The following is a 26,438-nucleotide window of genomic DNA, read 5'->3' on the forward strand; positions in this document are numbered from 1 at the left end:
GTTTACTCTATGGTGCTCCAGTCCTGGCAGTAAGTATGAAGATCTCAACCAAACAGGAGGTGCAGCGTCAGGGACAGATGCTAACTCTGGAGTGCCAGTCTGGAAGCAGCAACCCCCAGCCCAGCATCCGCTGGAGTTTGGACACAGTCAGGTTTGGCAAGGCCATTGGTGGAAAGGCCCATAGCAGACAGTGGGCCTCATGCAGCCACATCATTTTGTATTAATTTAAGAGAATAATTATCTTCTCCTGATACACCAAACACTCTGAACCATGGCAGGTGTTGTGCCATGTGCAAACACTCTGGCATATGCTTAAGAATTTAATGGATGCCACCAAAACGTCAGCAGTATTGAAATGGTGGTACTGTTAAATAGAATTGGAGGATGAAACCCTCTTTCATGGTCACACATGTGCATGCAAGCAACACACGCACGCGTGCACACACACACACGCACGCACACACACACACACACACACACACACACACACACACACACACACACACACACACACACACACACACACACACACACACACACACACACACACACACACAGTGACATTTGTTCTCTGCTTTTTACCTATCCTAGTACTGGGAGCTTTGTTTAGCAGAGCAAATAAAGCTAAATAAAGGAAACATCTTATTTTCCAGAATATCAGAACTTGTGTTACAGGAAAGCAGTGTGTAAGTCATTCAGAAGGTGAACACACACTTTAATGCATTAAGGGTTTCAAAAGCTTTATTAGGATCAATGGACAAATTGTATTCCTTGAGCCCAAAAATAAAAGAATCCTATGATCATTTTAAAACATACAACAATCTACATTTCATAGAATGATATTCATGCATTTTACGTTCCTGAAATTTAGATTAGTTTTGTGATGGATAAACAAATATTTGTTCTGAACTTGGTAAAACGAAAAAGCAAAAAGTGTTTAACATGGTTGATTCCCAGAAATCAATGGGTACTGACAAAATAAGAAAAACATGTGGATATGAACAAAAGTAAGAGAAAATCTGAATGATTTTGATCGCTTCCTGCACGAGTCCCACTGACACTGTGATAGCGGCATACATATTAGTGCTGAATGACTGTAAAATGGTGCTCCAATTGTGATTGTTTGATGAACCTGAACCCTCCTGTTGATTTGATTGGCTGGATGCAATTTGTGTCCTACAGTAGGTTACAGGGAGTGGAGCAGCCCCCCAAGAGGGCTCATTTTGGTGGTGTGTCAGTGCAGAGTTCCCTATCCCTAAACCTGAGTTCACTGCATCACAACAAGCGTGTCATCTGCCAGGCCTACACTCCGGAGCTAGCTGAGGGGGCTAACACATTCTTTAAACTAAATGTGCATTGTAAGAGAACATCTTTGATTTCTTTCTTGGTTTGTTTGTTCCCTTCTTTCCTGGCGAGTGACCATGAGATGTGTTTTCTTAAACGATGCATAATGGTGATTTATGATGGTGCAGATGTAAGCTGCTTTACTGATGTACTTTTGCACAGAAATGTGTGTTTTTTGTTTGCTGGGAAAACCTTTGTTGGGATTTGTGGGTCTGTTGAGCTCTGCGGCAGTGTGTCCTAATTGTGCATTTGCTTTGCTGCATGGCCATGTTTGTCTTTGATGCCATTTCACAGGCAGCAGCCAGCCTCTGCTTCAAAGCTTGCTACTGTGTATGAGCATGAAGGAATGTCACTGTGTGTTTGTGCGGAGCTGCAGTTGGACAACAGTACTGTCACTCGTCATTTTAATGCCTGTCCCTCTCCCTCCCGCGTTGCCTTTCTCCCCCGCCATCTAAGTATGCAAAGTTGGTTAGATCTGGATTTATTGGTGGGATGTCGACTTTTTTTTACTGGTTTGACTCTCATTAGTGTCTCTTCCTGCTTCCACGCTCAACATGTTTTGTGTGTCTTTGTGTTCTCCTTTGCTGGTTTGTGTCATTCTCTGTGCTAGAGTTTGTACTCACGCCTTTGCTCATGTATTTGTGGTGTAAATCCAACTTGCGTAACTGAATTTCTGTGCTGTTTCTGTGTCAGACCCACCAGAATTCAGCCCTAAGCAGCCGGCGCAGATTCAGGTGTTGGAGGATGACATGGCAGTCATCCCATTGCTGCTCTCAGCTAACCCGGAGGAGGTCTCCTGCATTTGGCTGCACCGCAGGGAGACGCTGGTCAAAGGTGATCCGAGGCTGTGTGATGGCTCTATAAACCAGATCCTAGTTGAGCTGAGCCAGCAAGTAAGCACTCTGCCATTCAGGGTCTGAATAAAACATGGCAGGTTAGCCAGCATGGGACCCTGCCAAATGTGATTCTCATTATAGCTCTAATGTATGCCGTCTAAATGAGGTTTGCTGTCTCCCTGAATACAACACAACGATTCTAAACCTGGCTTCTCCTCCAGGCTGGTGTCATCAGGGCCATGCTGCACCCACTCTCTTTCCCTGGTAACTCTGTTAGCTCCATCATACGCAGCCCCCACCATAAAATCTATCCTGAATGTGGAAACCCACCTATTGCATTTAGACTGCTGCGGTGGAGGGGGTGTCTCTCACACAGCCCATTGTCGGCTTGATGTGGGAATCCTGCCAGGCCAATCAATAATGCATGATTAGATGTCACTTAGAGACCAGTGGCCAGAGGACACGCGCTTGATGAGAGTGTAATGAATACTTAATTTACCGTTGTTTTGCATGTCTTTGCGTGTGTGCGTTTCAATGTTTTTATAAAGAGGGGAGTCTGCACTTCCACTGGTCAGACGACAACTCCCTGGAGATCAAGAACGTGACAAGGAAACATGCTGGAGTTTACACGGTCAAGTGTACAAACGAGGAGGGCGTCAACCAAGCCTCCATCATGCTGGATGTTCTGTGTAAGAACTGCACACACAGATGAGCATGTAACCAAAACACCAATTCACATATCAACATGGATCCCACATGTCTTTGACATTCTTGAAAGTGAATTGATACAGGTGGAAAGAGGTCATAAAAGTGCTTACATTTATATTTATTTTTTGCAAGAATAGAAATTGAAGCTCTTTTGATTTCTTTAACAAGTACATAATATATGTTCTGATATGTGAGTGTGTATCTACTGCAGTTTCGTCATTGTTTCAAACAGCACCTTCTTAGAGTCTTGTTGAGTCCTTAAATCTAAGGAAAATGGGGCTTTAAAAGTCTTTGAATCTGATGCTTAAGAAGCTGTGGGAGTCCTGAATTATAAAAGGACTTTGGTGGCAGTGGCAACATGACTGCATTTTTTCCCCAGGTGTTCGGATCATTTTTCATTTACCTTTGAAAGCAAGTTAAATTATTTACAGTAATTCCTAAAGCTTAATTAAAGTTCTCCAGAGCACTTAACACAGGAAAATGAGCAAAAGGGATGGAAATGAGAGAAAAGGATGGGAGTATACAAATCATTATTTCTTCACCTTCCTGCTATCCATTCATAATTGATCACTATTTTACTAGCATGCCAGATTTGCAGGTAAACCTTGGGTCCATGGTGGGCACAAGTCAAGCTGAATATAGCCTATAGGCTTCGTCCTTAAAGTACAGAGAGTGAGCAGAAATAACAAATAACGGTCCATTTTGTACTTTGGATTTGAATCTGTAGACTTCTCACATGTTTTGAACTCTAAAGCTGCTGAGTATCAGAACCGCCAAAGCATCCACACACACACACACACACACACACACACACACACACACACACACACACACACACACACACACACACACACACACACACACACACACACACACACACACACACACACACACACACACACACACACACACACACACACACACACACACACACACACACACACACACACACACACACACACACACACACAGACATCACCATTGGCTTTCAGCCCCTACCCAGCAAGCATGACACATTCATTAGGCCTCAATGCAAGGCCGTGCTTCTCCACTGCTGCCCGGGGCCTCGCCTCTAGCTCCAACCCTCTGCCCCGATACTGATGATTTAATAATGGAAGTGTTGAAAATGTAGGTCTGCCTGTTTCACCAAAGCCCATGGTACACACCTAATGGATTCTGCCGGCCTGAACTGACTGGGCTTGACAGTTGTAGATATTCATTATGTATGGATGATTGTAGTAGCTTTCAAGGGTGGCGGTGTAGCCCACTTAACTATGTCGGTCTTGGTTAACAGGCCAACACGGGTGGATCCCACCAACCCAGAGGTCTGTGTCTCTCTGGTGTTTCTCACCACTGTTCTTCAATTGCGAACATAGGTTTAGACAAGGAGGAACTTATTGTTGCAAGTACATGGCACTCATGGGAAGTATAAAAAGTGTATACGGTAGGGGCAAATAACGACTAGAGGAGCCAAGCAGTCGGGAAGGAAAGAAGACTTAATGAAAAGAGGGGAGCCGGTCAGTCTGTCATGTGTCCCACACCACGCCGCTCCTCCGCTCCCTTCATTGGCTTCCGGTAACTGCTAGAATTCACTTCAAGACACTGGTACTTGCGTACCATTCTGCGAATGGATCTGGCCCTTCCTACATCCAGGACATGGTTAAACTGTACACCCCAGCGCGTGCTCTACGCTCTGCATCAGCCAAACGACTCGCTGCACCCTCGCTGCGAGGGGGACCCAAGTTCCCATCAGCAAAAACACGTGGGTTTGCTATCCTGGCTCCAAAATGGTGGAATGATCTCCCCATTGACATCAGGACGGCAGAAAGCTTACACACCTTCCGGCGCAGACTGAAAACTCATCTCTTTCGACTCCACCTCGAGCGATAGAATTACTAACAAAGAACTGCTAACAGAGCACTTATATACTAATAAAGGACTGGCTTATCTAAAGCCAGTTGAGTAGCACTTGAAATGCTTGGCTCTATGAAACCTGATGTACTTATATGATTCTGTTTTCTTCAAGGTTGTGTCTTCCTGGTCGAATGTACTTATTGTAAGTCGCTTTGGATAAAAGCGTCAGCTAAATGCAATGTAATGTAATGTAATGTAATGTGGGAATCACCTGTCAGTGGAGGGCCTTCTGGGTCAAAGGCACAATTCTCTGTTAGGTTGCATAAGCATCTTTAATCCTCCAACATATAGAAGGGTTAAAAGCATTCCATCTCAAACGCTAAGACGAGTTTATGAACAATTTCAAAGGCAAACGAGTGCCAGGGTAATTATAGCAATGTGGCATGCTTGCTTAACGGGTTGACAAATGATTTTTCCCAAGTTGGCATGTTAACCTTTGCTCCTGCTTTAGCCTTGTCCTTTTTTTTCTTACTCTCAGATGCTCCCAGTGTCAAGGCAGAGAAAGACCCTGTGTTAGTGAACCTGGGGGAAACAGCAGACCTAATATGTGTGGCAGATGCCAACCCCATTATATCTGGCATGTTCACTTGGAAATGGCTGGTAAGAGCTCGGGATACACACACAGAATCATCCCCTGTATCATATTTCCTTTATCTGGCTTGCTTTCTATTATTTTATCCATTCTTACCGTTTATCACTGGCCTTTCTAAATGCACAGATGCACTATATTTCACTGACTCTAACTATCCCTCCGCCCCACCTCTTCCTGCTCCACACATGGTCCAAATCCAGAAAAATAGCTTTCATTACCGCTGCGTGACTAAAGGGCACATTCGTCAATGTGGCGTGGTCTCTGTATCTACTGATGCCTTCTCCGGTTTAACCCACCCCCTGGCAATAGCGTGTGTGCCGCTTTCAACCTTCCCAGCCCCTCCCGTTTTTCTTTCCCTGTGGCTCTCCAACCCTTAGCATGATCTTTCTCTGTCCGAGCTCGTTCCCCCGACGCCCTTTCCATCCCGACCTCAAGCCCTGATGGTTTCCCGCTCAACTCTCCCTCGCTGTCTACCTGCCTTAATACTCGCACTGCCCTCCCCCCTACTCGGTCCCTCACCCAGGAGCAGGGGGAGTGTGTTTTGAGGGATAGCTGCTGTCTGCCGCTTATTCGCCCTCACTTTGTCTTCCGCAGGGAGAAGGGGAGGTGGAGATGGGATTGGAGAACCAGCAAGACGAATCTGGCCTTCTGACCATTCATGATGTGACTCGTACTCATGCTGGTCTTTACCAGTGCTCAGCCAATAACGACATAGCACCCCCCGCCACTGTAGAAGTGCAGCTGGTAGTACAATGTAAGTTTTTAGTATTTATTCTCAGTGTAACATTAACATTAAATAAATAAAACATACATAAATACTCAATATGTACATGTTTTTTATTGTACAAAACAAATACGCCTGTACTCCTTCCTCCATGCCCATCTTGTCTTGTGTAGTCAAACCTAATCTTCAGAAAGGAGCCCAATGGACGAAGGTAGCAAGTAGAGGCGATGGCACCACAACGGCTGAGGTAGTGTGTCAGGCCGAAGGGATTCCTCGCGTCGACTTCACTTGGGAAAAAAAAGGTGTTCGCATGGACTTTGCCAACCCGAGGTCAGAGAGCATGCATTATTCTTTTCTTACTCTTCCTCACACTGTTAGCTTCAGTGCTACTGTCAGCATTTGGTTTCATACGTATGAATCCTCACAATTAGAATACGTTTTACCCAAATATAATATATTCTTTAGCTATTCCTTGCTATTTCACCACTAAATCCAGATTTAGGGCATTTTATACTTTGCTTTTCACTATGCAAATACCTGTTTAATGCTTTCTTTGATGTGTGAAATTGGGTGACTTAGTGCGATCTGCAGGACATCACAATCCCTGCTGTCTGCCTGCTCGGGATTTATCTCTCTTTCTCTGTGTGTGTGTGTGTGTGTGTGTGTGTGTGTGTGTGTGTGTGTGTGTGTGTGTGTGTGTGTGGGTGTGTGTGTGTGTGTGTGTGTGTGTGTGTGTGTGTGTGTGTGTGTGTGTGTGCGTGCGTACGTGCATGCTGCAGGTATGAGGAGCGGACCGTGAGGGAGGGCTCCTTTCACACCAGCACGGTTAGAGTTGTAAATGTGAGCACGAATCTGGACTACGCTGTCTTCAGCTGCACGGCTCGCAACTCGCTCGGGGAAGACACGCTCCACATCCAGCTCGTCAGCACAAGTACTGCATCTGAGTACAGTTGGGGGTTGTGTGTCTCTGGGTGACTAATGTTGGCCTGTGTAAAAAAAAAAACATGTACCTTCAAACCGTCAATATGGAAGCCCATTTCTGCCACTTGAAAAAAATAAAATCCCCATGAAAAGTCTTATGACTTTTATGAGATAAAAAAGTCGAAATAATGAGATAAAAAGTCATAATTATGAGATAAGAAAGTCGAAATAATGAGATAAAAAGTCATAATAATGAGATAAAAAGTCATAATTATGAGATAAGAAAGTCGAAATAATGAGATAAAAAGTCATAATAATGAGATAAAATGTCATAATTATGAGATAAGAAGTGCGCATGCGCTGCAGTGGCGCTATCTTTAAAGGTCCCTTCATCACCTTGCTGCTCTCCACCATGCAAACAGCATCTATCTAGTCCTAAATAAGGTAACTATTACAGGTGACTTCTGTAAATGTTAGATGTTACATATAGCCTATATTGCAGCTAAACTACAACAATGCAGTTCATAGCTTTGACATTACCTGTTATGAACTATAATATATATGCCTATAGTTTTGTGGTAACGTTCACGCCACTAATGACAATAGTGTAGGCATACTGCTGCTGTGAGTTGCTCTAACTCTAACCCGTGAACGTTACCACACAACTATAGGCATATATATTATATATATATTATATTCATAACAGGTAATGTCAAAGCTATAAACTGCATTGTTGTAGTTTAGCTGCAATATAGGCTATATGTAACATCTAACATTTACAAAAGTCACCTGTAATAGTTACCTTATTTAGGACTAGATGCCGTTTGCATGGTGGAGAGCAGCAAGGTGATGAAGGGACCTTTAAAGACAGCGCCACTGCAGCGCATGCGCACTTCTTATCTTATAATTATGACTTTTTATCTCATTATTATGACTTTTTATCTCATTATTATGACTTTTTATCTCATTATTATGACTTTTTATCTCATTATTTCGACTTTCTTATCTCATAATCATGACTTTTTATCTCATAATTATGACTTTTCATGGGGATTTTATTTTTTTCAAGTGGCGGAAATGGGCTTCCATAGTCAACTTTTCATGAGGTACGAATAAGAACCCGGTCTCAGCGTTGCAGCAATTCATTTTTTATATAAGAATTCAATGGGACTTTGAAAGGTTTATTTGGCTTCAGATGGAGGAGATTTCATGGTGTAAAACATGATCCAATTACTTTTTCCCTAAGAGCAACCATTTGCTAAAAGTGAAAATTATTATTTTTGATGTAATGATTGTGTTGTGGTGGGTCAGTAGTTAACACAAACCACTGAGAATGAACACCCAACAGCGCAGTTCCACAAAACTCAAGCTGCGTGTTGCCAATTTCGGCTCATTGTTTTTGAGCTGGCCTGCACATATGCTACACAGTCTTTATGCTCTTCACACACTCTTTCCACCGGGAGTCCAATTCAAGGTAGATTGAGAACACAACCATCTAGTGATCAAAAGACCAAGATAAAACTACCAGAGCTACAAAGCGAGTGTATCTTGTTACTGTCAGACCTGCGGTGCTATCAGTTTAGTTAAATCATTTTTTTACAGGGATTATGCATATCACGTACTTGGCAGTGGGGCACAAACTATTCCTTTGGTTCTAATTTGGCAGCATCTCAAAAATAATCGCGTCTGTGCTGCTTTGTCCAAGGTTTATCAGCCTTTTCCAGCATCATTACAATAGTGTGGGAGAGCCATTGAACATGCGTAATTCTGTAAACTGGAGAGCGCTGTTGCTCCTGAGTTTCATCCCTTTAAGGAACTTATTCCATTGCTCTATCTCTCCCTTATCATTCAGCCCATAGCAGTACTTCACTTCCCCCTCTGATAATGCTGCAGCGATATGCTTTGCTCTCCCGGCGTGCTTAGACTTTTCTGCCTATAAGCTACCAGAGTATCTTTGCACCACCGCCACTATCAACTCAGTCCTGCTCTCAGCGAAGGCCCAAAGCCACCATTGGACACATTTAATGTTTACTTTGAAAACCATAAAATACAATCCAATATTGGCCTGTTTTTTCCCAGTCATTTTGTTAGTGCTAAGCATATTTATAATTCATCTGACGCAGTGATAATACATTTTATATGCTTGATTATCATTTTACAGCTCGAGAGGAAAAGAGAGGTGTTTTTTTCTTCTTAGCCTGGCGCTTTTTGGATTTGAACGAGACAAGATCCAAATAAGGCTGACCTCTTCGCCCTGGAATCTTATGAGTAGAGCTGATAGTGGGAATTATTTATTCCACAAACTGGGCTGCAGCCTGGAGCCAGAGAGGAGTAGAGCATCCCCCTCTTATGTTGCTGCTATACTATGTATCCTCCTTCTCTCCTTGACTATCTCTACTTCTGCCCCTAAAACCACCCTCCTTTCTTTCCATGCTCCAAATGCAAAATAATCTGCTTTCCCTTCACTACCCTGACTGAAGCAGTGCCTCATGTCAGACTGAAGGCCTCGCTAGCCTCTTTTGATCTGTGTTAACAATGCTGATAATAATCAAGAGGCTTCGTCAGTCGGTGCGTGACTCTGGTTGAATAAATTGGACAAATCAGCCACTTTGCTCTATAAGGGATGGGCCATAGCTCTGTCCATGTGTTCTGATCATTCATACAGCAAGTAAAAAGCCGATAAAGCGGTGCACCGTGAAAAATATGTTCTTTCAAAGCCTTTGGAATAAACAGCCAATAAGAAAAGACCATGTTCCGAGCATTACATTTCTCTCTCCTCCTTGATTTATATTGTTTTTAGTTATTTATCGTCAGTGTTTTTTTTTTTTACCTGTTTCCTTCATTACATTTTCTTAAAGTGTCACTTAACATTTTGCTCAGAGGTAAACTGTTATAAATGCTTCTTCTGGTACACATACTGTATCTAATGATAAGAATAATGATGGTTTTTAAGATCAATTCAACAGGATAAGTGAGAATATCTCAAATCGTTTTTCTTCCTTTTTTATTTCTATCGAGAAGAACATCAGCTCTGCAATTTCTTTCAGTGATATCCATTTATCTATTTTTAATCGCTCTGAAGCACGCTCGTACAGGCCAGCAGGGCCTCAGGTGTTATTTCAGAGTCTGCAGATATAATCACTTGACTGTCTCATGGCACACCTCACCATTTCTTAGGACCTAAAGCCTTTTCAAATAGCCACCTGTCAAGTGAAGGCATTCTGCTCTTCAGTATTCACACAACATTGAGACTGCATACTCTTTTTTTCTTTTTAAACATCTCTTCTTTTCTTCTGCCCTCAGATCACCCAGATCCTCCTTCATCGTTTGGCCAAGTCGACGTCTCCCACGACTCGGTCACCCTTGATTGGATCCCCAGCTTCAACGGTGGTCTGCGGCAAAGGTTTCGTGTAAGGTGAGATGTCAAAAAAGGGATGTTGGTTTAAGAATGAGCCCCATTTCAAAATAAAGTACCCATACCTGACAGAAGCTTTTGGTTGACAGATACCGTTGGGATCAGTCAGACAGTTTTCTGTATGTTGATGTCTTTCCTCCCGGAGCTACAACCTTCACGGTCACCGGCCTGCAGCCTGTCACCACCTACAACTTCTCTGTCAATGCCCTCAATGCAATGGGAGAGAGTGCCTATGCTGACAATAATGCAGTACTGACCATCACCACCAAGGGTCAGTTTGGAGTAACCCCAGCTTGACACTGAAAGGACTCCACCATACAACCGTCTGATGATCTAATATAAATTAAATATAAACGTATAATGCTTAGAAGTTTGGCTAATAAGTTTCTGTTTTGCATTTCTTCCTCTACAGAGAGGCCAGAAGGAGTCCCAACAGATGATGACTCAGTCTCACAGAGTAAGTCTTTTTTTCTCCCTGCAAAAAGCTCTTAAGGGCAATTGGAAATTGCTGTTTGCACAGCAGCTAGCTTCATTTGGCTAAATCATGTTAATGTATGCACCTCCAAGGCTGTTAATGTTTGCTTTACGCAGAGAAGTAGTTGTCATGGCGCCCATCCAAACTTTTCCCCTCTGCTATTCTTTAAATTAAGATAAATAAGAGAGTGTCTGTACCACTTCTTAATTATCATACTTCTTCTTTAACTTTTATTATTAGCTAATCTTTGTAATGTTTTGTCGACTAGGTGCAAGTGGCCTGCCCGCCTACTTGACAGTAGTGTTCACCGTGGTGTTTGGAGTCCTGCTGGTGTTTAATTCAGTGGGTTGCTTCTTTGGTTTGAGGTGGAAAAGGAGGCGAGGCCAGACAGGTAACCATAATGATCTTTTGATCTATGGATGTGAAAGTATTTCCTCTATCCCTTTCTGGCATTATAATGTCCCGAATCCTCAACAGAACTCTAAAGCAATTGCTCCAGAACCATGATGCAATTGTCAGCTCAGCCTCTCACTCTCTATTCATCTCTCCATGTCCCTTTTTCCAGCCATCTATCCTGTCTCCTCTACTTCCGCTTATTCTCTCAGCCTCTACCTCATGCCACATTCATCCTTCAAAGCTGTCACTTCTGCATTTCGCCCATATCTTTTATCTCATTTGCTAGCATTATGTCCTCCCTCTATCTTTCCTTCTGTCTCTTTCTATTTGTTCTTCAGTCAGGATCTCCCCTCTGTGTGTTGCATTTTTCTTTCCTCATCTTCCTCTGCCCTTTGCTTTTTCCACATAGATTTTCTCACCTCACTTGTCTTTCATTCACTCTCACTCTCTGGCCCTTTTATTGCTCTGATCAATTTGAGTGCTTATGAGATGATGCTCCTCTATTCGAGTTCTGATTTCCTAACACTAAGCCTTTTCCCTCCTGTTTCCATTCCCCCTGCAGGGGGTAGAGGAGGCAGTGTGCTTGATGGAAAGAAGAATAAAGAGGAGGGGTAAGTTAAGGCAATCAGAAGTGGGATTAAAGAGACACACATCCAATCCACTTCCAAGTCTCAGGCCTTTTCCATTGGCTGACCCAGCTACTAAAACAGCCAGGCTGGCAAAACAACAAGCCTCTGTCAATATACATTGTTATTAAGAACATGTGCATTTAGAGTATTGAGCTGTGTGTGCTCAATGTTTTGCATCCCTGGTATTATTATTATTATTATTTTTTTAGTGAAGTGTTCTTTTAGTTACAATAAAGCAAACACATTCACAATATACAGTAAGTAGGTACCCGAAACCTTTGTATGGCGTACAAGAGAAAAGCTGGGTATTACAATTCCTGAGCATAGTCTAAAGCTGCCAGTCGACAGCATCGTAGACATAAACAGAAAAGCCAAGGGTAACCGCATCACTGGTATCATTAAGTAGTACAAATGTTTGGATATAATTCAAGTTAAAGAAAATGACCGAATCAAATGTCTCCATGCAGGGGTAGTCATTCAACTGTAAGCACCGCCAATAAGTATGAGAGCAGAGAGAAGATCAACACGGCAGCCCAGCGCAGCCTCCTCATCGACTCCGGATCTGAAACAGACAGCCACGTCTACGAGAGCTACGCAGCGGTAAGAGTGGGAAGAGGGGGATGAGAGGGATGAGAGGGAGGGAAAGGGGTAGTTACACACAGCCGAGAAGGCTGAGTAAACAGATGAGGGGAGGAAAGAGGTTAGGCAGGGGGTGATGGGATCTGGCAGAGGAGGAAGTGGATAATTCAGCCATAACGAGGAAAATGGATAAATAAACTAATGAAACCTTTAGCTGTGCATAGAGATGGAACACAGATCAATACCTCACACTTAGCATTCAAAATGCACATCGATCTCTGAGAAATTATCGTTTTGTACTTTAAAAAGGCCAACAAGGATTTGAACCTTGAAGAAAACTGTTGACTGAGGAAGAAGAAAACAGATCGCTCTGTGTGCTGTCAGAACGGGGTATAATAAGACCTCAAATCCCCTCGGAGGCAGGCTTTATCTTTACGCTCAACACACTCTCACTCCATAATCGTCCAGGAGCGACGTTTGGTCAGTGTCCGTGTTGTGCAGTTGTGACGCTCCACGGCTCCTTCAGCTTCATAAAGGGACGCAAATAGCTTTCAACTGATTGCAATGTATTCCCATCTGCGGCGGGATTTGACGCTCATGGAAGGGCATTCGTTTGTGTCGGCTGCCCTTAAAGGCAATGTGAGCGTCCATTCTCATTGGATAACGGAGAATTTTACACCCGGAAGTAAGTATTCCCCTTACTGTCGATTGATTTTACAGTGATATCTGCACTACTCATCGACTAAAAAACACCAGATTATCCTTGTTAATTACACAACATTGATTGGTTTAAATTGTGTGCAATGCTTTTGTATTTTTCCCCTTCGATTCGGAGAAACACATATTTTTTCGGAGTAAAGGATGGCAGAAGACACTACACTACCCAGAATCCCCAGCTATCGTTTAGGACTACACCAGGCATCCTCAAAGTACGGACTCCGGTCCGGATCCGGACCGAACCACAACTGTCTCTGGACTCTGAGCAAATTATACTTTTCATATGTATTATCTGTGTTATCTGCGAGACATCGCCACAACGCAACGAGTCAAAATGATCCGCTATCTCCATAGACTGCAAACAGCGCTCATCGGACATTTATGAGAGAAAGTCTCTAATGTCCGAGTGCAAGTGAATACAGCACAAGATGCACGTCATGTAACCCCTCCCCCAGTCCTGGCGCGAGCGTGGACATATGATTGGCGGCGATTTCATTTGAACGGGACGGCGCAAAACGAGAAGCATTCAGACCCAAGCACTGAAGGAATGAGGTATTTGCGGTCTACACTGACAGAGAAGAGACTGTCAGTTTGGCTGTACTCAGCATTGAATCAAAACGCACTAAAGCTGTTGATCTTAATACGTTTGTGAGGCGTGTGGCTGAACAAAATGGTAATCGCCGCATTCAGCTGCAATAGACGTCAACTTGATGCTCTGCTCACGGATGAGCATACAAAACTATTAAGATGATGACCTTACGTGTGTAAATATTTTTTTTTCTTTGAGGGGATCTTATGGAAGCCCATTTCCGCCACTTGAAAAAAATAAAATCCCCATGAAAAGTCATAATTATGAGATAAAAAAGTCGAAATTATGAGATAAAAAGTCATAATAATGAGATAAAAAGTCATAATTATGAGATAAAAAGTCGAAATAATGAGATAAAAAGTCATAATATGAGATAAAAAGTCATAATAATGAGATAAGAAAGTCGAAATAATGAGATAAAAAGTCATAATTATGAGATAAAAAGTCATAATAATGAGATAAAAAGTCATAATGAGATAAAAAGTCATAATTATGAGATAAGAAGTGCGCATGCGCTGCAGTGGCGCTGTCTTCAAAGGTCCCTTCATCACCTTGCTGCTCTCCACCATGCAAACGGCATCTAGTAGAGATGTTAAGATTCACCGATTCGCATCGGCATAAACGTTCAAGATGCGAGTGCACCGGTTGAAAGAGTGCACATCGGCTACAGTTTGGGTTGAACCGGGTTGAACTCGCGATGCATCGATTGCGTAGCGTCTTTGCATCGGTAAAAAACCGATTCATTCATATAAAATCCCCTCATCCTGTCAACGCTCAGCAGAGACGATCTTTGATTTGGATATTTGCTTCGCCCGAGGCCGAGAGTCTCAGTTATCAACACACACGGAAGTTGAGGAGAAAGAGAAACACAGCGCACCGAAAAATACCTACAAATCAAACGTTTGGCAACACTTCGGATTGTTCAAGAAAGACGGTGTAATAGTCCTTTTATGCTATATAGCTGACCGCAGGTCATGGAGAGTAATAAGGTATCCGTAGACCTTTGTATGAGGTATCTTTATTACTCAACAGGTCTACAGCCATGATACATAGATCCGTCCTAGATGCGGGCTTGCATACACACAGTATCACTCCGCAGCCGCACCCCATCAGTAACGTCCTGATGGTATATGTGCGCGGCACTATATACTACAGTCAACTTGAAAAATCGCTCGCAAATTGTAAACGATGCCGAGCCGCTTTAAAGTACACACGTAGTACGAGGAACTTAGCGACGCACATAAAGAGGCGACATGGGGTCTGCGGCTGAAAAGAGAAACCTGAAAGTTAGACATATGAGTTAAATCACTCAGTGAGGTGTTCGGTCAGAGAGAGTGGTGTTTAGTTTACAGCAGCCTGTGACGGTCAATAATAATTTAAATGTCTTCCTTACTGTAAGCAGTTATGAAATACCTGTTTGTGAAAGGTTATTTGTATTCTTTATTGTTCCTATAGAACCCACTGCTTTCTGCTCACTGGTGAGTCAGCCTATGAATGAGTGTTAAGCACATCAGGCTGGCAGCTGTATGGGCATTGCACTATGGTAGCTGTTATTTGCACATTGTTAATCATGAGCAATGCATCCTTACATTGTTTAACTGTGAGGTGTTATACAATTGTACTGTAGCCTACTCTGGAGAGCTTTTAAAGTTAAAAAAATAAACGGCATGATGGGATGTGCAGTACCAAATATGTAAAGCACTTTTTTGTTAATGTATGATTTGCTGCATATAAGGAATAAAACAAAAATCCTCTGTCGTACCAAATTGAAGTATCATTATTTTTGCATTGTGTTGAATCGCATCGTATCGCATAATATTGAATCAAATCGTATCGAACTGTATCGCAACAGGGGTGAATCGTATCGTATCGTATCACCTGGTGTTTCAAATGTATCGTTAATGTATCGTATCGTGGCAACGTATCGAGATGCGCATCGCATCGGCCTCAGTGATGGAGATGCACATCCCTAGCATCTAGTCCTAAATAAGGTAACTATTACAGGTGACTTTTGTAAATGTTAGATGTTAAATATAGCCTATATTGCAGCTACACTACAACAATGCAGTTCATAGCTTTGACATTACCTGTTATGAATATAATATATATGCCTATAGTTTTGTGGTAACGTTCACGGGTTAGAGTTAGAGCAACTCACAGCAGCAGTATGCCTACACTATTGTCATTAGTGGCGTGAACGTTACCACAAAACTATAGGCATATATATTATAGTTCATAACAGGTAATGTCAAAGCTATGAACTGCATTGTTGTAGTTTAGCTGCAATATAGGCTATATGTAACATCTAACATTTACAAAAGTCACCTGTAATAGTTACCTTATTTAGGACTAGATAGATGCTGTTTGCATGGTGGAGAGCAGCAAGGTGATGAAGGGACCTTTAAAGATAGCGCCACTGCAGCGCATGCGCACTTCTTATCTCATAATTATGACTTTTTATCTCATTATTTCGACTTTCTTATCTCATTATTATGACTTTCTATCTCATTATTTCGACTTTCTTATCTCATAATTATGACTTTTTATCTCATTATTTCGACTTTTTATCTCATAATTATGACTTTTTATCTCATTATTATGACTTTTTATCTCATAATTTCGACTTTCTTATCTCATAATTATGACTTTTTATCTCATAATTTCGACTTTTTTATCTCATAATTATGACTTTTCATGGGGATTTTATTTTTTTCAAGTGGCGGAAATGGGCTTCCATAGATCTGCCCCCAAAAAACAGTTTTAAGTCCTGAGAAAGTCAAATAAGACAGTGTGTAAAACTACACTGCCCAGCCAAAAAAAAGTAACCACTTTGATTTAACTAGGCCAGTAGTTAAGGACTTTCCACTGGATAATAACTGAAGTATAAAAGAATGCATGACTGAAGTGATGGAGACCATGTTGAAGGCAAACAAAAAGAGAAAATAACAGGTCAAATCAAGCAAATCCCCCTCTCAGATTCCACAGCAACCAGAAGAACATAAATACTTGCTGGTGATTTGATTAATCAGCTTTGTGATGGAATAAAAAATGCACAGTGCATTGCATTTCCTTAGCTGTGGATGAGTCCACTGACACTGCTGACAATGCTCAGTTGCTGGTGTTTGTGAGTTTTTATGATGAGGCAAAGGGGGAGTTTGTTGAAGATGTGTTGGGCCTGACGAACCTCAGTGGACACACAAGGGGGAAGACATTTATAAAGCAATAATGGGAATGCTGAATGAAAAAGAGTGCAGCTGCCTTTATTCATAACTGCAGCTCTTACACTGCGACTCTGAGGGATCAAGCACAGACACAATAACAATGAAAACTGCTGCATACAGATTATTTTTGTTTTTGCAACCTCGTGTTAAGAATCTTGTTGCAATTGTTTAAAAGTTTGAATGACCGTAATAAACGGACCTTTGTCTTATTGAAACATTTATTTTGGACCTTTAAGATTTTTATTTGAGTACCCCTGGACTACACCATGTGCTCTGTTTGACAAACCCCGATAGTCCTCAAACTCTGTGATTGGAGAGTGTGCTCCGAGGGTTATGCTGAGCCTCGAACAGCACTTGAAATGGGATGGAACCACGGCAGACTGTCCAAAACTGGATTTGAACGGGTCCACCGCGTCCCCCCCTCCCCCACCCGGTCCCCAGAACTACACATGCTGGCTATTCTGTTTCGCAACATGTTCTCTATGGCACGTCTCTACTGGGAGTTGTAGTTTTAAAAGACGTTTTCGTATTTCCCATAATAAGAAGTTGCCAGTACTAAACTGTGTACATCCCTGGAGGTTTAGGGCAGGGTTGTCAACTTTGGGCACCTGGCTGGAGTGAGATTTTGATATCATGGGTTTAAATACACATGCGCACGAAATGACTGCTATCGTGTCAGCAGCGGGACCTTAGCATATATATAGGATATATATACAATATATGCAAATACACAATATTGGACACAGACTATAAAGGACACACAGTTTAATTCACTAATGAAAGTCAAACACATGTTTGTTTTCACTGTTTTATTGTGTGCCTGTCGCGATAAGCAATTAATTCAATCATCGTACACTCACAGAAATTAATCATGGTAGAGTTTATTTTTAAGCATTTACATCTATTTGATTTTATTTTTAAATTTTTTAATTTATGTATTGAAATTAATTATAATCTGTATAATTCCTGTCAATTCTAAAATATATTGAATGTAATTATTTAGAGATTAAACAATAGCAGGATCGATAAATAAAAATGAACTCGATAAATTGCCCTTTACATGAGGATGTGACTAGCAGTTTGAAAGGATGTACTTGAATTATTATTATATATTATCATTATGTCAGGGGTCTAAAATGGTCATACAACGGTGCCGACAATATTATCGTTTATCGCAATAATTTCTGGGAAAATGTATCCAACAAAATTAATTATCGCGAGAGGCCTATACATGAAACACACACACAAACAAATCTACAGACTTACTCCAAATTGCCAAATATATTAATTAACACACTCTCACTCTCATATACTCTTTGACTCTATTTTGGCCTAGTAGAACAATAAGCAGCAGACTTTTACTTTTTATCATTTCTACTGGATCTTAGATCTGCGCATGCGCAATACGGGTCGGCAGTTGCGGCTCCAGAGTATTTTTGTTGGGTAATCTATGGTGGGGCTCAAGTCAGTATTTGCAATGTAATTACATACACGCTCCCCTTGACAGTGAAACGCCACGCGTGAGGTTAATGGCCCGTCCACACAGCGGCGTACGTTGACACTTCCCCATTCACTTTGAATGGGGTGACGTCACTTTTAGCCGAAATGCATTGTGGGAAGCGACGTGGAGCGTAGCTGGCGTGGCTCGCTGAAAAAGTTGAGCAATGTTCAACTTTTGACGCCTCGGTGAGGCGTCAGCCAATCGAATCATATGCCAGTACAAGCTCTAGCCAATCAAACCGCTGCTTGTGTGTCAGGGGCGGGAGATTCATGTGATTGGTTGTTGGTCGAGTTTCAGACACGCCCGCCGGCAAGCGTCAACGCTTGTGTGGACGGGCCGTAACGGCCCCCTACACACGGCGGCGTGCGTTGCCGCTTGGCGGTGGGTGTGTCTTGAGCTTGGGGAGTCAACGTGAGCAGCCCGACCAACACACATGAATGTCCCGCCCCGGACATACAAAGCAAAGCATTCATGCTACATCCATGCTGGCTAAATATACTGTCTATGCTTGCTAGCTGTCCATTCAAACGAAATACACTGGATATAAACTCCCCAAACAGGCGAAAACCTACCAGTTTCCCCCACTGTCTTTGCCACCTCCCCCCATGCCTGGCTCCTCCGGTTTGTATCCCTGTATGTAAAGAGGGACTGGTCATATAGTACCGGGTGATTCCCTACCGCCACGATCATTTTCTCCTCCTTTTGTTGACATATGGGAAATAACTGCGGTCTGGCTCTCCCAACATACACACGGTTTGATTGGCTACTGCTTGTACTGTCAGATTTACATACGAGGGATTTGATTGGCTGACGCCTCCGTCGAGGCGGCAAAAGTAGAACATTGCTCTACTTTTGCAGCGAGCACCTCGAGAGAAGCTACTCTTTGCTCCCACAATGCAGTTCGGCGAATCGTGACGTCACCCCATTCAAAGTGAATGGGCAGAAGCGTTGAAGCGGAAACGCACGCCGCCGTGTGTAGGGGCCGTTAGATTATTTCCCTGTCTCAATCCAAATTGAACTGTATCAAATAAAAAGTCACATTTGTCTTGTAGTAAATAAAAAGGGCGACCTGTTAGAAAGGGCAATCCTGCAATTTCCCCACAAGTGAAAGAGTTGACATGCTGAAAACCCAACCCTTGCAGGGGGGTCTGGGGGGATTCTCCCCCAGGAGATTTTTGAAATACTAACATAAAATACACATTCTGGTACTCTCTTGAGAAGAAAAATAAATACATCTATTACTACATATTTAAAAAAATGAATGCCATTTTAGTTTTTTGTTACTTTTTCGGAAAGCTGAACCTGCTGCTCCTCACAGAGAGAAGAGGGAAGAGGCTGTGAATTACTTTACATTGTGGATAAGGGTGGATAGCCCCCATTGTTATGTGTGTCAAAATGAAAGACAGCCCACACACCTATCAATCATCAAACCGTGGGGTCTTATTTCATTTCTTTTACGTGTTGATTTCTATCAACACGTAATATTGTATCGATGTAGCCTATACTACAGAAAAAGTATTCTCCGTCGGGACTTCCTGCAACAACACCACGCCGTTATCGTGATTCTGATTGGCCAGAAGACATTATCAAAGATGCTCTATTGAGAAGACGATCACTACGTGACAAAAGTTTTCAAAACCGTTTCTTGTCTTCGGTATTCTTGTTTTTGGCGTGAGAATAGTTTGGGCAGCGTGAGAGCGTGAGATTGAGAGTGAAAGCGTGTGTCACACGCCAGATGCGTGAGAGTTGGCAACCCTGGTTTAGGGGATAGGAAACACTCAAATTTAAAACATATAATTAATAAATGGGTGAAAATTGCTTGTGCCCATAATGGGCAGCATTAATATATATACCATAGACTGTATATATAAATGGACGTAGTGTCCGTGACGTCACCCATAGGATTCTGCAGAGTTGCCATGAAGCCCTTAGTAGGCGGAGTCGGCCACTAACGGCTCGACTGTGACGTCAGAGTCTAATCCCGCCTGCTCCAAATAAGGGCAAAGAGGCGGGACCTGCTGCCTCCGAACTGGAAGTTAACAGAGCAAGCTCAGGCTAAGAAGCTAAGCTAACATGAAATACATGCATACCAAGTTACTGCTAACAGTGTAGTTCCCCTATATAAACGTTACATTCATCTGCAAGAGAATTAGCTATATTTTGTTATTCTTAATGCTTGTCATTCACACGTTGAGAAAAGACGGACTCCACCGCCCGGACCTAAAGGAGCCGCAGGGGGCTAGCTCCGGGACGCCGGCTGGAGCTAGCCCCCTGCGTCTCCGTTTGCCACCACTGGGATAATCGGGTCCCCTATTAACATTTGCTCCCGTTTAGCATTATGGGCGTCATAGCCATAGACTATAAAAGTCTTACCCAAGGCTGAATCATAAACTAAAATGTATATGTATGCATAAAGGGTTACGTCCTTAGCTGGCTAATAAGTAACAAGCTAAGCTACCAAGCACACAAACACCTGCGAACGGAGTTAGTTGGGGGGATAATATTATACATTAATATTATCATTTTAGACTTCTTGGAAGTTCTGTTAGTACATTCAAGTGCACAGCACAACATTTTAATTGTCTGGTATTTGTAACAATATTCCCTAAAAGGCACAATCACCACGAACACGGTAAAGCTAAAGGGTCAAGTACAGTACTATGACTAACTAACGTTACGTTGCAGCCTCTATGGTTGTAGCTAGGGATGCACGATATTGGTTTTTTGAAACCGATACCGATAACTTCCTGCTTCTCAGTGTGTGTGTGTGTATGTGTGGCCCGAGCGAGCGAGAGAGAGACCTTACGTGCATTGTTGTTGTTAGCATCTGGTGCTAGCTAGCTGCGCTAACGTATATAAGGAGCTGTTTAAATGAAAACAGAGGAGCGACATTTCGCCACAACTGCACCGAGCACTTGACTTTATGCAGGAAGCCAGCCAGTGGGACATTATAGGAGAAGTCAGCACACTCAGCTCGGATACATGAACATGATTGCAGCTTCCAGGCAGCTCCGGTTCGAGCATATGCCTTCAGTTGCACATAGCTCCAACGCACGCGCACAAACACACACACACACACACACACACACACACACTTTGTATTGTATTATTGTCTTCGTACGCTTCGATTGCGATGTTTCAGGTGACTGATCAGGTTCGAAGTATTAGGGAGCGCTGGATTTGTGAAGAACTCCCCTCTTCCTAACCCACTAATACCACAGTACTGGCAAAACGGGAGGAGCCCAGTGAAAAACAAGCGCCCCTCATCCCAATCCACCCACACCGCAGTATTTTTTTCTTTTTTTGTACCCAAAAAATATATTGTATATTATCGGGGCTATTAATACTGTTATCGGGTTTATCGGGATGACGTCATAATTCCTAATATCGGCCCGATAATTATCGTGCATCCCTAGTTGTAGCCTCTATGGTTGTAGCCTAGCAGAGTGGACAAGTTGCTGTTAGCTGACAGTGAGGCATGTACGTGTCCATCAACGTGACCACGCCCTAATTTATGCAAAAACTTTAAGACCTAATATAAATAAAAGGGCCGTGTTAGAAACAATTCACTCACAGATTCATAATCATGAAGGTGGAATCTAACTATATCGATAATAATATTTATTGCATCCATGGGTAGAAACATGTTTTTTTCTGCTGTAAAGTTGGGCATTTTAACATGGGTCTATGGAAATTGCTCCTTTCTGCAGCCAGTCCCTAGCGGCCCATGTATGAACTGCAGTGTGTGGCACTTCCGTATTGGCTTCCCGGCTGTTCCCCAGAGTTTGCCGCTTGATATATACCCACATGCCAGCTAAGGTCAGTAGAGATTTATTTAACAGCTGGTCTTATGTTTGTGACCCCTCTTGTTAATTGATAACATTACATTACATTAATTGATAAGCCTGAAACATGCACTTGTCAAGGTTCAGAGGCAAATTTTGCAAATATGGCAGTAGCCATCGATCAGCTTAAGATAAGATATACTTTATTGATCCCAAGTTGGAACATTTGCGTTACATCAGCATGTGTAACAGTTGTAAATATGCAGTGGTGTTTATTTGTAAATCATTTAGTATAATCACACAAATTCTGTGTTTTATATTTAATAATTCTGTGTTCTTTATTTATTGATTGTTCAATACCTGACAAGGCCGGAGATGAAATATCTACATACATCTTATAAGAGTATAATACATTATGTATAATATCAGTTAAAATAAGTGCTTCAACATAGCTAACATTGCTAGAGGTATGCACAAATATTGATAGATGTCTTGTAATGCACTATTGAGGAACCTGCGACCCAAGTTTTTCATTCAATGCATAACTACACCGTTTGTGTATATGATATGTCAATAAACCTTAGAAAATCTTGAAATCTTGAAAGGGATGTGCAAAATAGTCATTACATACAGTCTTTAATTAACTATTAGTAGAGAATAACGAGTAATGAATATACTTTATAGGGATCGTATTAATATCTAATAATAAAAATAATGAAATTCAATAACATGCTTTAACCACCAGGTGTCCCTTTATATCAGCTGTGCACCTTTATGGTGTAAATACAGCCTCTCTACCAATTGGATCAAATATAAAAGTCAGCCGAATTAGTGTTGATACTGCAAAGAGACGTATTGTGTAAAAAGAAATGTAAGATGTTGTTTAATGGCTGATATATTTATGATCCACGTCACGTTTTCAGTTCCTCATGTTTGTCTAGAAGTCTTCTCATCAGGGCTCTATAAATACAGAACTACGGCAGATATGTAATATTTAATGCAGCCGAACCGTGTATTACAATGCCGTTATGTGATGACTTTCAAAGAGAAAGGCAAGCACACTCGGAATAAAGTATTATTATTTTTTTTTTTAAATGTTTTCGGTCTGTTTCCGGTATTTGTTAATGACGATGTGATCTGAGATGTGAGACTGGAATTGCACAGGGGAAAATAACGTATCTTTAGATGCGGATTTTGTTAAACTAATACGTTTGCGCTGTGGACCAACACTATACATTGACGGGGAAGGGGGTAGCAATAAAGATAACACCATTAAACAGTTACACAACATAACAGAGATAATATCGATAGCAGTGTCCCTAGCAACCACCTTGGTAACAATGAACACGTTCTATGGACGCAATTTCCTGAAGTAATCTTCGTAATAACTAGCAAACTAAAGATCATGTACATCCACTGCACACATAATCTGAAATAACAACTCATATTTCTCGCATCAAATGACATCAAAACACATTTTAATGGCCAAACTAACTTTAAAATAGGCATTTTCCACCTAGAATAAAACGAAGTTCAGCCACGTTTTTTTTCTTCTGCAGGGAGAAATTTCAAGATCACATGACATATAGACAATGAATGGTGAAACAAAACGGGGTGTGTCAAACAGAGCACATGGTGTAGTCCTAAACGATAGCTGGGGATTCTGGGTAGTGTAGTGTCTTCTGCCATCCTTTACTCCGAAAAAACATTTGTTTCTCCGAATCGAAGGGGAAAAATACAAAAGCATTGCACACAATTTAAACCAATCAATGTTGTGTAATTAACAAGGATAATCTGGTGTTTTTTAGTCGATGAGTAGTGCAGATATCACTGTAAAATCAATCGACAGTAAGGGGAATACTTACTTCCGGGTGTACAATTGTCCGTTATCCAATGGGAATGGACGCTCACATTGCCTTTAAGGGCAGCTGACACAAACGAATGCCCTTCCATGAGCGTCAAATCCCGCCGCAGATGGGAATACATTGCAATCAGTTGAAATCTATTTGCGTCCCTTTATGAAGCTGAAGGAGCCTTGGAGCGTCACAACTGCACACCACGGACACTGACCAAACGTCGCTCCTGGACGATTATGGAGTGAGAGTGTGTTGTTAGGCTCAATTAAAATGGTACCTGTAAGGGCAGGATCAGCCAAATGACCAAACAACACATTTACCAAACCTCCTGCAGAGGTATCTTCCCCTTGAGTTTAGCTGGTCTGGGTTTTATTCCTCCAGGTTTTGAAATATCTGTGTCTGATTTCTGCATACACCCCAATGAACAACTGGTTCAATTAATCTCTATTGGTCTGGATTCTCCCTCTCATCTTCTGCCTTTAAACGAGTGTTATCATCTCCCTAGTATTGGAGAGGTGGAAGAAATGCAGAAAACTAGTAAGAAGAAAGGCAAATTAAATCAAAGAACATTTTTGATTTGATTACATTTGATTCCTATGACAAATTAAAGCTATATTTCAGACACTGTGACAAGTACATCGGTTAATCAAAATGTCGGGGGCAAAACAATGTAGTCAAAAATATCACAAATCTGCATGGTGGAACTTTTTTTAGAAGCGAGTGAGAAAGTAATATGCGGGAACGGACCTTCCAAGAATTCACTGCAACCCCTGGCACTAGTGCAACACGTGGATTTGTCATTTACCTGAAGTTACCTCAGGCCAAAGCTGGGCTGATGCTATCTCTTTTGTTCATTTCAGGGAAGTTCCCATTATTATTACCCCAGCGGTGACTACATGCCTCCTCTGAACCCTCACCCTGAGGAAACACGCAGGCACGGTGAGACATAAATATACCTCAGAGTAAACAAGGCAACAGTAAACACCTGGCTCCTTTCCAAAATATGATGCAGTCCGAGCCAATCAGGAGCTCAATCAGTCCTTGTGACAATCAGCTGGTGCCACCTGGAGTATATTCTGATTTATCTTAATGTTTACTACTAGTTATTATTGATGTTTGATGTATGCAATCATATGTGCTTTTCAAGATGTCACCCGCCTCCCTGTGGACCCTCACAGCCATCTGTATGAAGACGTAAGAGACAGGGGTCTGTACCAGGACATCCTGGCTTCCACACTTCCTTCCCCTCCATCCTTGTTCGACCACAGACTGCCTAATCAGAGGAATGAGTCGAGATCAAAAGCATACCCTCAGGTCAGTAAAAGCAAACCTACCTACAGTACGTGATATATGACTTACATGTATTATCACTATTCAGTCGTGAAAGGAACCGTTTATAAAGGTGGATAATGTGCTGCTGCTGCTGCTGCTGCTCTGTGACATTAATGATGACTGAGATGCAATCTGTGTCTCAGCAGGCTGCTGAAAGAGCGAGGGATGTTCGACAACCGCCGAGAGATTCTCATCTTCCCTTTGAGCAACGAGGCGAATTAGTCTAGAGTGGGAAGGTCAGAGCAAACAAATACACTACGACAGGGCTCAACACAAGTCATCGAGTACTGTATTGTATCGAAAATACTGAATGCTAAACGTTCTGAATCATCTCTCCCTAGTCTTATAGAATGTAGCTGTCACATGAGTCAAGTCGAGCTTAATGTGATATGCAACATAATACCGAATTTCCCTTTTACGTCTTTCTGTATACTTTGTTAACCTTGAGCGTTTTCGTCAAATTGGGTGGACCTACAGTAGTACTTTATGTTAAACTGAAGGAGATTGAAAAGCAAAAACGAATGGCAGAATGATGAAATATATGATGTATATGATATTACCACACGCAACATGAATGGTTAATTTCAAACACTTTTACAACAGACCGGCCGCTAGTTTATATCCGTCTCCCTCTGTGATATCACCCGTCCCATGACCTCGCTTTGTTATTTTGTCTTTAGAGCCAAGTCACGGTCACTACCCGCAGTTCCCCCCCCCCCCATCCTCCCATTAGGCCTGCAGGTAGACATGAATCAGTCAGTTAGAGACAAAAATGGACTGACATCGCTGTAGTTGGCAACGGGGCAGAAGCAGCGCAGAGTCACAGTGCCTCCCAAGCAGACAACATCCTTTTTGACCCATCCAATGTCAACATTTTGAAACCCGGAGACTGTGGCCTTTCCCT

The 26,438-nt window shown here is 42.2% G+C and overlaps 1 protein-coding gene across 1 annotated transcript in view; it reads left to right on the forward strand.

Annotated features, from left to right (window-relative positions):
* nphs1 (NPHS1 adhesion molecule, nephrin) overlaps positions 1 to 26,172 on the forward strand; it is a 106,961-nt gene extending 80,789 nt beyond the window's left edge. Inside the window, exons 16-32 of the mRNA XM_034101821.2 lie at positions 22 to 151; positions 1,186 to 1,358; positions 2,038 to 2,178; positions 2,729 to 2,869; positions 5,281 to 5,402; positions 5,989 to 6,148; positions 6,292 to 6,448; positions 6,898 to 7,049; positions 10,343 to 10,454; positions 10,544 to 10,725; positions 10,867 to 10,911; positions 11,198 to 11,320; positions 11,888 to 11,936; positions 12,422 to 12,554; positions 25,063 to 25,141; positions 25,350 to 25,516; positions 25,681 to 26,172. Of these exons, the coding sequence (XP_033957712.1) occupies positions 22 to 151; positions 1,186 to 1,358; positions 2,038 to 2,178; positions 2,729 to 2,869; positions 5,281 to 5,402; positions 5,989 to 6,148; positions 6,292 to 6,448; positions 6,898 to 7,049; positions 10,343 to 10,454; positions 10,544 to 10,725; positions 10,867 to 10,911; positions 11,198 to 11,320; positions 11,888 to 11,936; positions 12,422 to 12,554; positions 25,063 to 25,141; positions 25,350 to 25,516; positions 25,681 to 25,761 (2,147 nt within the window). The 3' untranslated portion in view covers positions 25,762 to 26,172. The remainder of the gene's footprint in view (positions 1 to 21; positions 152 to 1,185; positions 1,359 to 2,037; positions 2,179 to 2,728; positions 2,870 to 5,280; positions 5,403 to 5,988; positions 6,149 to 6,291; positions 6,449 to 6,897; positions 7,050 to 10,342; positions 10,455 to 10,543; positions 10,726 to 10,866; positions 10,912 to 11,197; positions 11,321 to 11,887; positions 11,937 to 12,421; positions 12,555 to 25,062; positions 25,142 to 25,349; positions 25,517 to 25,680) is intronic.
* The last annotated feature ends 266 nt before the right edge of the window (positions 26,173 to 26,438 follow it).

The sequence above is a fragment of the Pseudochaenichthys georgianus genome, chromosome 16 (genome assembly GCF_902827115.2).
Source record: "Pseudochaenichthys georgianus chromosome 16, fPseGeo1.2, whole genome shotgun sequence".
In the NCBI taxonomy this organism is placed as follows: Eukaryota; Metazoa; Chordata; class Actinopteri; order Perciformes; family Channichthyidae; genus Pseudochaenichthys; species Pseudochaenichthys georgianus.